Below are 11727 nucleotides of genomic sequence, written 5' to 3' on the forward strand. Positions count from 1 at the left end.
TACGGGCATGCTTGGGGGCGGTCGGACTGGTGGTGGGTTGACTACTGGGGGCCAAGTTGCAGATAAATTCCTCCCCAACATGGGGAAGCTGTGTACTGTTCGTCTCTCGATGGCATTTTCTGGCGCGGTCATTAACTGTACGGGGCTGTGTCGCTGGGCGGGGTCAGCGGCGCTTTGGGGCGTTTGGTTGGCCGGGGGTGGATTTCTAATGGCTCAATTGGCCGGGTTGTGGATGAGATGGTTTTGGTAGGTTGGCGGCCTCGGTAGTAGTTGGGTGTGTGCGTTGTTGCAGTTTGCGGAGTCTGTCACTCTTTTGTTTCGGTTTTGTTTGGGTGTTTGTATAGTGAATGGGCGGTGGTGGTGGTGGTGGTGGTTGCTGTGGTGCTACCAGCAGTTGGTGTTGCTGTGTTGGGTTGGAGTAGTCGGGGTACTGTGATTGGTAACTGTGCACTTGTGGAGTCGTGGGGGATGGCTGGCATTGTCTTGCTGTCTGGTTTGGGTGCTGACATGTGGATGGGATGTAAGGACTTCTTCCCCCGTTGAGGGGCTCCGTTGCCTGGCCGGGACTCGTATGGGCGCATTGCTGTGTGGATGCGGTGTTCGCGTTGGGCATAGTGTCTATGCAGTTCATCTGTGTGGGGTTGCTGGTATGGACTACGCAGAGTTGGGTTGAGGCGGGCAAGCGTTGGTTTTGTTTGGCAGGGGGTGGACTCACATGTCATCATGTTAAATTGGTGTGGTGCGCCTGCGGGGACATGGGCTGTGGGGGGGACCCGGCATCCTGGCCATAGTGTTTGGTTGTCTCCTGCGTGGACGGGGAGTTGTTGGGGGGATATGTCTGAGCCCTCTGCTCCTCCTACATATAGCACACAAACAGTCACACACTCATACAAAACCTTGAGGGATTTTCCTGCGGGGAGGCATGGCGGGGGAATGAGGATGACTCTATGGGGCTCCAGTCCTCCTGTTTTGTCCCCTGCTCGTCCATCCCTCAATTTTACAGTAGCTGCATGTTAGACACTTAGGGTTTGGGGTCTCAGCATGGTTGGGACCCACCATGGCCTTGATTTTCCCCAATATTATTCGCATTTTTGTTCCTACAAACGTACAAGCATACATGTCTCACTCACGCTCCAGTACACACATCCATAGGGACTGGAGGTTGGCTGTAACGGCTGACCTCCTTAATTTTAAACACACAGTAGACACTCCGGGGGCCTTACACACATCCATGGGTGGGTGGGGGTTCGGGAGTACGGAGCGAAGTACGGAGCGCCCTTCATTGACTTCTCGGCCAGCGTGGGCTGCGGTCTGGTAGCCTGCCATTCCCGGGCAGAGACCTCGCTGACATCAAACACAATTTCCCAACTCATATGGAAACGGGGTTTGTTTTATAGCATCGCAGTACTAATCAATCAAAAACGGTATTATACTCTGTTTGAAAAGTACAGGTACCCCATTTAAAAAAAAAAAAAACATTTTTTAACAGGCAATGACACATCGTGACATTGCTGGTTTTACGAGCAGAGGAGCATGTTCGGCAGCGCGCGCACACTGAGTACTTACAATCGCACACAGTGTGTCGACAGAAAAGGGAGAATGGATGCATTTTGGTCTAAAAACTAAAGATAAAGGTGAACGTGGCTATCGTCCATCCGCAGTCGGCAGTGTTTTAGCTTCTTCCAAGTCACTAATTCTAGCCTCCATGGCGACAAATAAAGTAAGTTTCTTACCTGTATTATTATCACTTGAGGACGAGGAATAGCTAACGTGCTTCACTATGCATCGTATGAGGATACAACAGCTCACCGGCGTCACCGCTAATGACAAATGCCATTGGTGGATCTACACCTGACATCCACTGTAATGATACCAAGTACAAGAGTGTATCTAGTCGATACAACTATGATTAGATCGATCTTTTTTATCGTCACAAAATCTTTTTTCCTTTTTTTAAAATTCATATATTATGTTTACGGACACATGAGGACTTTCAATATGACCAATGTATGATCCTGTACCTACTTGGTATCGGATCGATACCTACATTTATGATATCATCCAAAACTAATGTAAAGTATCAAACAAGAGAAGAATAAGTGATTAATACATTTTAACAGAAGTGTAGATAGAACATGTTGAAACAGAAAATAAGCAGGTATTAACAGTAAATTAACAAGTGGAGTAGTAATCAAGTTTTTTACAGTTTGTCGCTCATAATGTTGACAAAATAATAGAATGATAAATGACACAATATGTTACTGCAGACGAAAGAGGAGCTTATATTCAATTCAATATTCGGACATTTGGAATTTGATGCCTGCAACATGTTTCAAAAAAAGCTGTCGCATGTGGCAAAAAAGACTGAGAAGTTGAGGAATGCTCATCAAACACTTATTTGGAACATCCAACAGGTGAACAGGCTAATTGGGAACAGGTGGGTGCTATGATTGGGGATTAAAGCAGCTTCCATGAAATGCTCAGTCATTCACAAACAAGGACAGGAGGCGAAGGTCACCACTTTGTCAACAAATGTCTGAGCAAATTGTCGAACAGTGTAGGAACAACATTTCTCAACGAGCTATTGCAAGGAATTTAGGAATTTCACCATCTACGGTCCGTAATATCATCAAAAGGTTCAAAGAATCTGGAGAAATCACTGTACGTAAGCGATGATATTACGGACCTTCGATCCCTGATCAAAAAGCGTGTGTAAAGGATATCACCACATGGGCTCAGGAACACTTCAGAAAACCACTTTCAGTAACTACAGTTGGTCCATACATCTGTAAGTGCAAGTGATGCAAAGCGAAAGCCATTTATCAACAACACCCGGAAACGCTGGGCCTGAGCTCATCTAAGATGGACTGACGCAAAGTGGAAAAGTGTTCCGTGGTCTGACGAGTCCACATTTCAAATTTTGGGGGGAAACTGTGGACGTAGTGTCCTCCGGAACAAAGAGGAAAAGAACCCTCCGGATTGTTCTAGGCCAGAATCTGTGATGATATGGGAGTGTATTAGTGCCCAAGGCATGGGTAACTTACACATCTGTGAAGACACCTTTAATGCTGAAAGGTTCACACAGGTTTTGGAGCAACAAGTGTTGCCATCGTTATCATGGACGCCCCTGCTTATTTCAGCAAGACAATAACAAGCCACGTGTTACAACAGCGTGGCTTTATAGTCAAAGAGTGCAGGTACTAGACTGAGCAACTTAAGCTGAAATAATTCCACTTCAAAAATGTGTCTCCTCAGTTCTCAAACCTTTACTGAGTGTTGTTAAAAGGAAAGGCCATGTAACACAGTGGTAAAATTGCCCCTCTAACAACTTTTTTGCAATGTGTTGCTGCCATTAAATTATGATTATTTGCACACAAAAAATTAAGTTCCTCAGTGTGAACATTAAATATGTTGTCTTTGCAGTCTATTCAATTGAATATAAGTTGAAAAGGATTTGCAAATCATTGTATTCTGTTTTTATTTACCATTTACACAACGTGCCAACTTCACTGCTTTTGGGGTTTGTTTATATACAAACCCCGTTTCTATATGAGTTGGGAAATTGTGTTAGATGTAAATATAAACGGAATACAATGATTTGCAAATCAGTTTCAACCCATATTCAATTGAATGCACTACAAAGACAAGATATTTGATGTCCAAACTCATAAACTTTATTTTTTTTTGCAAATAATTAACTTAAAATTTTATGGCTGCAACACGTGTCAAAGTAGTTGGGAAAGGGCATGTTCACCACTGTGTTACATCACCTTTTCTTTTAACAACACTCAATAAACGTTTGGGAACTGAGGAAACTAATTGTTGAAGCTTTGAAAGTGGAATTCTTTCCCATTTTAGTTTTATGCAGAGCTTCAGTCGTTCAATGGGAGACAGGTCTGGACTTTAGGCGGGCCAGGAAAGTACCTGCACTCTTTTTTTTACGAAACCACGGTGTTGTAACACTTGTCTTGCTGAAATAAGCAGGGGCGTCCATGATAATGTTGCTTGGATGACAACATATGTTGCTCCAAAACCTGTATGGACCTTTCCGCATTAATGGTGCCTTCACAGACGCCTTGGGCACTAAAACACCCCCATACCATCACAGATGCTGGCTTTTCAACTTTGCGCCTATAACAATCCGGATGGTTATTTTCCTCTTTGTTCTCGAGGACACCACGTCCACAGTTTCCAAATATAATTGGAAATGTGGACTCTTCAGACCACAGGACACTTTTCTACTTTGCATCAGTCCATCTTAGGTGAGCTCGGGCCCAGCCAAGCCGGCGGCGTTCCTTGGTGTTGTTGATAAATGGGTTTTGCTTTGCATAGTAGAGTTTTAATTTGCACTTACAGATGTAGCAACCAACTGTAGTTACTGACAGGGGTTTTATGTCAATCAATCAATCAATGTTTACTTATATAGCCCTAAATCACTAGTGTCTCAAAGGGCTGCACAAACCACTACGACATCCTCGGTAGGCCCACATAAGGGCAAGGAAAACTCACACCCAGTGGGACATCGGTGACAATAATGACCCAGTGGGACGTCGGTGACAATGATGACTATGAGAACATGATACTGTGAAAGATCAATCCATAATGGATCCAACACAGTCGCGAGAGTCCAGTCCAAAGCGGATCCAACACAGCAGCGAGAGTCCCGTTCACAGCGGAGCCAGCAGGAAACCATCCCAAGAGGAGGCTGATCAGCAGCGCAGAGATGTCCCCAGCCGATACACAGGCGAGCAGTACATGGCCACCGGATCGGACCGGACTCCCTCCACAAAGGAGAGTGGGACATAGAAGAAAAAGAAAAGAAACGGCAGATCAACTGGTCTGAAAAGGGAGTCTATTTAAAGGCTAGAGCATACAAATGAGTTTTAAGGTGAGACTTAAATGCTTCTACTGAGGTAGCATCTCGAACTGTTACCGGGAGGGCATTCCAGAGTACTGGAGCCCGAAATGAAAAAGCTCTACAGCCCGCAGACTTTTTTTGGGCTTTGGGGATCACTAATAAGCCGGAGTCCTTTGGACGCAGATTTCTTGCCGGGACATATGGTACAATACAATACAATCGGCAAGATGTAGTGTTCCTAAGCCCGTGTGGTGATATCCTTTACACACTGATATCGGTTTTTGATGCAGTACCGCCTGAGGGATTAAAAGTCCGTAATATCATCGCTTGCGTGCAGTGATTTCTCCAGATTCTCTGAACTTTTTGATGATTTTACGGACCCTAGATGGTAAAATCCCTAAAGTCCTTGCAATTGCTCGTTGAGAAATGTTGTTCTAAAACTGTTCGACAATTTGCTTAAAATGTGGTGACCCTTCCCCCATCCTTGTTTGTGAATTACTTAGCATTTCATGGAAGCTGCTTTTATACCCAATCATGGCACCCCCCTGTTCCCAAATAGCCTGCACACCTGTGGGATGTTCAAAATAAGTGTTTGATGAGCATTCCTCAACTTTGTCAGTATTTATTACCACCTTTCCCAACTTCTTTGTCACGTGATGCTGGCATCAAATTCTGAAGTTAATGATTATTTGCAAAAGAACAAATGTTTATGAGTTTGAACATCAAATATGTTGCCTTTGTAGCATATTCAACTGAATATGGGTTGAAAATGATTTGCAAATCATTGTATTCCGTTTATATTTACATCTAACACAATTTCCCAACTCATATGGAAACAGGCTTTGTATGTATATATATATATATATATATATATATATATATATATATATATATATATATATATAGTTGAACTGGAGCAGAAGGGAATAGAAAGAAAGAAGACAGAGGGTCAAATTGTTGGGACGAGAGTGGAATAAGACGAAAAAAATACACAAATCCAAAACTCAAAACCAGTGAAGTTGGCATGTTGTGTAAATAATAAATACAAACAGAATACAATGATTTGCAAATCCTTTTCAGCTTATATTCAATTGAAGGGGGATTTTTACCACTGTGGTACATGGCCTTTCCTTTTAACAACACTCGATAAACGTTTGGGAACTGAGAAGAAACATTTTTGAACTGGAATTATTTCTCATTCTTGTTCGATGTACAGCTTAAGTCCGTTGTCATGTTTCACGCTTCCTAATGCACCACACATTTTCAATGGGGGACAGGTCAGGACTGCAGGCACTCTTTTAGCATGAAGCCACACTGTTGTAACGCATGCAGAATGTGGCTCGGCATTGTCTTGCCGAAATAAGCAGGGGCGTCCATGAAAAATACCTTGCTTGGATGACAACATATGTTGCTCCAAAACCTGCATGTACCTTTCAGCATTAATAGTGCCTTCACAGATTTGTAAGTTACCCATGCCTTATGCACTAATGCACCACCATACCACTTTTTAACTTTGCGATTAGAACAATCCAGATGGTTATTTTCCTCTTCGTTGGATGATGTCCACAGTTTCCAAAAAACATTTGAAATGTGGACCCGTCAGACCACAGAACACTTTTACACTTTGTATCAGTCCATCTTAGATAAGCTCCGGCCCAACGAAGTGTTTCTGGGTGTTGTTGATAAATGGCTTTGGTTTTGCATGGTCAAGTTTTAACTTAAAATTACAGATGTAGCGACCAACTGTAGTTACTGACAGTGGTTTTCGGAAGTGTTCCTGAACCCATGTGGTGATATCCTTAACACGCTTTTTGATGCAGTAACGCCCGAGGGATTTGAAGGTCACGGGCATCAAGTGTTGGTTTTGGGCTTTGCCACCTAGGTGCAGTGATTTCTCAGGATTCTCTGAACCTTTTGATGGTATTTCGGACCATGGTTTTGCATGGTCAAGTTTTAACTTGAAATTACAGATGTAGCGACCAACTGTAGTTACTGACAGTGGTTTTCGGAAGTGTTCCTGAACCCATGTGGTGATATCCTTAACACGCTTTTTGATGCAGTACCGCCCGAGGGATCGAAGGTCACGGGAATCAAGTGTTGGTTTTGGGCTTTGCCACTTAGGTGCAGTGATTTCTCAGGATTCTCTGAACCTTTTGATGGTATTTCGCACCATGGTTTTGCATGGTCAAGTTTTAACTTGAAATTACAGATGTAGCGACCAACTGTAGTTACTGACAGTGGTTTTCGGAAGTGTTCCTGAACCCATGTGGTGATATCCTTAACACGCTTTTTTGATGCAGTAACGCCCGACGGATCGAAGGTCACGGGCATTAAGTGTTGGTTTTGGGCTTTGCCACTTGGGTGCAGTGATTTCTCAGGTTTCTCTGAACCTTTTGATGGTATTTCGGACCATGGTTTTGCATGGTCAAGTTTTAACTTGAAATTACAGATGTAGCGACCAACTGTAGTTACTGACAGTGGTTTTCGGAAGTGTTCCTGAACCCATGTGGTGATATCCTTAACACGCTTTTTTGATGCAGTAACGCCCGACGGATCGAAGGTCACGGGCATTAAGTGTTGGTTTTGGGCTTTGCCACTTAGGTGCAGTGATTTCTCAGGATTCTCTGAACCTTTTGATGGTATTTCGGACCATGGTTTTGCATGGTCAAGTTTTAACTTGAAATTACAGATGTAGCGACCAACTGTAGTTACTGACAGTGGTTTTCGGAAGTGTTCCTGAACCCATGTGGTGATATCCTTAACACGCTTTTTTGATGCAGTAACGCCCGACGGATCGAAGGTCACGGGCATTAAGTGTTGGTTTTGGGCTTTGCCACTTAGGTGCAGTGATTTCTCAGGATTCTCTGAACCTTTTGATGGTATTTCGGACCATGGTTTTGCATGGTCAAGTTTTAACTTGAAATTACAGATGTAGCGACCAACTGTAGTTACTGACAGTGGTTTTCGGAAGTGTTCCTGAACCCATGTGGTGATATCCTTAACACGCTTTTTTGATGCAGTAACGCCCGACGGATCGAAGGTCACGGGCATTAAGTGTTGGTTTTGGGCTTTGCCACTTGGGTGCAGTGATTTCTCAGGTTTCTCTGAACCTTTTGATGGTATTTCGGACCATGGTTTTGCATGGTCAAGTTTTAACTTGAAATTACAGATGTAGCGACCAACTGTAGTTACTGACAGTGGTTTTCGGAAGTGTTCCTGAACCCATGTGGTGATATCCTTAACACGCTTTTTTGATGCAGTAACGCCCGACGGATCGAAGGTCACGGGCATTAAGTGTTGGTTTTGGGCTTTGCCACTTAGGTGCAGTGATTTCTCAGGATTCTCTGAACCTTTTGATGGTATTTCGGACCATGGTTTTGCATGGTCAAGTTTTAACTTGAAATTACAGATGTAGCGACCAACTGTAGTTACTGACAGTGGTTTTCGGAAGTGTTCCTGAACCCATGTGGTGATATCCTTAACACGCTTTTTTGATGCAGTAACGCCCGACGGATCGAAGGTCACGGGCATTAAGTGTTGGTTTTGGGCTTTGCCACTTAGGTGCAGTGATTTCTCAGGATTCTCTGAACCTTTTGATGGTATTTCGGACCATGGTTTTGCATGGTCAAGTTTTAACTTGAAATTACAGATGTAGCGACCAACTGTAGTTACTGACAGTGGTTTTCGGAAGTGTTCCTGAACCCATGTGGTGATATCCTTAACACGCTTTTTTGATGCAGTAACGCCCGACGGATCGAAGGTCACGGGCATTAAGTGTTGGTTTTGGGCTTTGCCACTTGGGTGCAGTGATTTCTCAGGTTTCTCTGAACCTTTTGATGGTATTTCGGACCATGGTTTTGCATGGTCAAGTTTTAACTTGAAATTACAGATGTAGCGACCAACTGTAGTTACTGACAGTGGTTTTCGGAAGTGTTCCTGAACCCATGTGGTGATATCCTTAACACGCTTTTTTGATGCAGTAACGCCCGACGGATCGAAGGTCACGGGCATTAAGTGTTGGTTTTGGGCTTTGCCACTTGGGTGCAGTGATTTCTCAGGATTCTCTGAACCTTTTGATGGTATTACGGACTGTAGCTGGTGTAATTCCTAAATCCCTTGCAATAGCTGGTTGAGAAAATGAAACAAAGCTTAGGAATTTTCCCCGTTAAGAGTTATTCTTCGGGGTTTTCTTTTTTTCCTGTCAGAATGAAAAGCACTTGACTTTGGGGGACTTCATTCTCCCTTCAGTGAGATCGTAAGCTGACAGACCGACCATTCAGAAAGTAAACAGACAAATAGGTGCATTGATAGATAAACTTGTTTATTGCAGAAAACCCGTTGAATCTTGCGAATTAGTTTGACTGACAATCATGGAAACATGGAACCACGTTAAAGGAAAAGAAGAAAAGGCGATGATAATTCTTGGTCGAGGGACACTACATCGAAGTTCAGTGTCGTCTTAGAATATTGTGGATGAGACGAGGATTACTAATGGCAGGACACATCTTTGGCGCAGACAAAGTTGTTCAGATCGAAGCAGTCGTCGTCATTCCATTGAGTTGCTGCAAATAGAGCAAAGAGAGCTTTAGCGAGGATTCTCTGTGCATGTTGCATTTGTTGTATTTTCCTAAAACAGACCAGACGTGACAAAAATATTCTGATCGGCGTAAAGAATATGTTTACTTACTGATGTTAATCTCTCCACAGTCCTCACTCATATTGAAGTTGTCTGGCTGCGTAGGCGCAAAGTCAGTGAATTTGAATGCAGAGCCATCAGTCCAGAGAAACTCGCCCTCCTGGAAACCCAACACACATAGTGACGCTACGGTTATCTACCCCTCCATTCTCAAAGTTGATGTGTCAAATAAACGCAGATGTTTCACCGTTATTGCGTCACTGAATCCAATCCAGGTGCTTCCAGCTGCAAAGCCCGCCTCTACTATAAGTGCTTTGACTAGCTCGTTCTCCAGAGCATTTCGGATAGACGCCAGGTTTCCGCCTTTTAAGATGCAAACTTTCTAACGAGAGAACGTTAAAAAAAAAATCTTTTAAATCAAGAAAGACACAAATCTTGCGCTCAAATGCTTGAAAGCAGGTCTATCAGCGCAAAGTGTTACATATACAGACAGCGATATCTTGTGACTGATTCTAAAATCAATATTTCATACCTCTGCTTCTGTGAAATTCCTTGGTTGTTCTACGAAGATGAAACAGCGATCATTCAGCAGGAACCAGCCGTCTGGACAAGAAGGGTCTGCAACAAAAATACAACACAGTTTGACAAAACAGTATTCAAGTCAGACGCTGAATACTTGGAGGCTACGAACTTTTGCACTCGCTTGCGCACTGTAAGAAGAAGAAGAAGAAGAAGAAAATTGTTCAAATTGTTGGATCTACTAAACGAAACACAATGAGTGGAAGGAGGAATGGAAAATTCTCTACTTACAGCCATGATTCCCCCGATCCCGCAAAGGAGGAGTACCACACCAAAAGTCAAAGCCATCTGTGCAGCGATAGAAATGAAAACACAAAAATGCTTATGCTCAAAACATGTAAAACCAATCAATTGCGAGAATCTCAATTCGGTGTGTTGAGTTCCACCAGCCGTTTGAGAGTCTCAACATTAAAGAAAACTCCCTAAAAGTTGTTACCTCTGCACTATTGGAGCTTGCTGCTGAGAAGATGTACTGAGAGAGAGAACGGGCTGCTCTTTTATAGTCAGCGTGATACCGGCATGGAATGCTGACTATGACACGTGATTCATGAAGGGCACATCGCACACCCACAATTAAACAGCACTCTTCTTAATGTGGGATAGTTTTAATCCATAAAGAGCAGACTCGCGCGACCGGTTCTTTGCATCAATTAAGAGCAATGCTTGTTTCATCACTGTAATGGATTTGTTTTCCGAAAGAACACCTCTTTTGGGTTGATCCCTGGACAGGGAGGTGCCGGGTGTACATCGCATTGGCAACTGAATCGCAAGACAACAACAGCAGAGTAAACACACCATTCAGTTGGTCATTGGAAAGAGTCTGGGCCCTGTGTCCGCCTTACTTACTCTCACCGACCGCTCAGGTTTATCAGGCCAAGGTTTCAAACTCGCTGATTCCATCAAAAGTTACTCAATACTTTCATGTACTTACAAACCAGACACGTAGCCAGCGAACACGGGTGTTAAATGTGGTCAACAAATTTCGAACGCACTCATACAGGGATTTGTCTGTTGGCGCCGCAAAGACGGTTTCTGAGGTACAACACAGCTGCATTCGGGCGGACAAGTCGCCACCTCATCGCAGGGCCAACACAGATAGACAGACAACATTCACACTCACATTCACACACTAGGGACCATTTAGTGTTGCCAATCAACCTATCCCCAGGTGCATGTCTTTGGAAGTGGGAGGAAGCCAGAGTACCCAGAGGGAACCCACGTAGTCACGGGGTAGAAAATGCAAACTCCACACAGAAAGATCCCGAGTCCGGGATTGAACTCAGGACTACTCAGGACCTTCGTATTGTGAGGCAGATGCACTAACCCCTCTTCCACCCTGCTGCCCATATTCATATGCATTCAACAATGCGAAAGATAAATCGCTTTTGCGCAAATTTGAAGACCTTTATGGAGAAGACAAATCATGAACCCAGATTTCCCTCGCCCGGACGCGGGTCACCGGGGCCCCCCTCTGGAGCCAGGCCCGGAGGTGGGGCACGATGGCGAGCGCCTGTTCCCGAAGAGGCAACGTGGGTCACCCCTCCAATGGGCTCACCACCCATAGCAGGGGCCATAGAGGTCGGGTGCGATGTGAGCTGGGCGGGAGCCAAAGGAATGGGAACTTGGCGGTCCGATCTTTGGCTACAGAAGCTAG

The 11727-nt window shown here is 44.1% G+C and overlaps 1 protein-coding gene across 1 annotated transcript; it reads right to left on the reverse strand.

The window, feature by feature from the left end:
• Positions 1 to 9158: 9158 nt before the first annotated feature.
• LOC133554298 (galactose-specific lectin nattectin-like) lies at positions 9159 to 10658 on the reverse strand. The gene is made up of 7 exons (XM_061902858.1): positions 10510 to 10658; positions 10305 to 10361; positions 10186 to 10204; positions 10027 to 10112; positions 9742 to 9876; positions 9546 to 9654; positions 9159 to 9420 (listed from the first exon to the last, which is right to left on the reverse strand). Exons 2-7 carry the CDS (start codon positions 10359 to 10361, stop codon positions 9347 to 9349), a joined length of 480 nt encoding a protein of 159 aa, XP_061758842.1. The 5' UTR covers positions 10510 to 10658; the 3' UTR covers positions 9159 to 9346.
• Between the last annotated feature and the right edge of the window lie 1069 nt (positions 10659 to 11727).

The sequence above is a fragment of the Nerophis ophidion genome, linkage group LG06 (assembly GCF_033978795.1).
Source record: "Nerophis ophidion isolate RoL-2023_Sa linkage group LG06, RoL_Noph_v1.0, whole genome shotgun sequence".
Classification (NCBI taxonomy): Eukaryota; Metazoa; Chordata; class Actinopteri; order Syngnathiformes; family Syngnathidae; genus Nerophis; species Nerophis ophidion.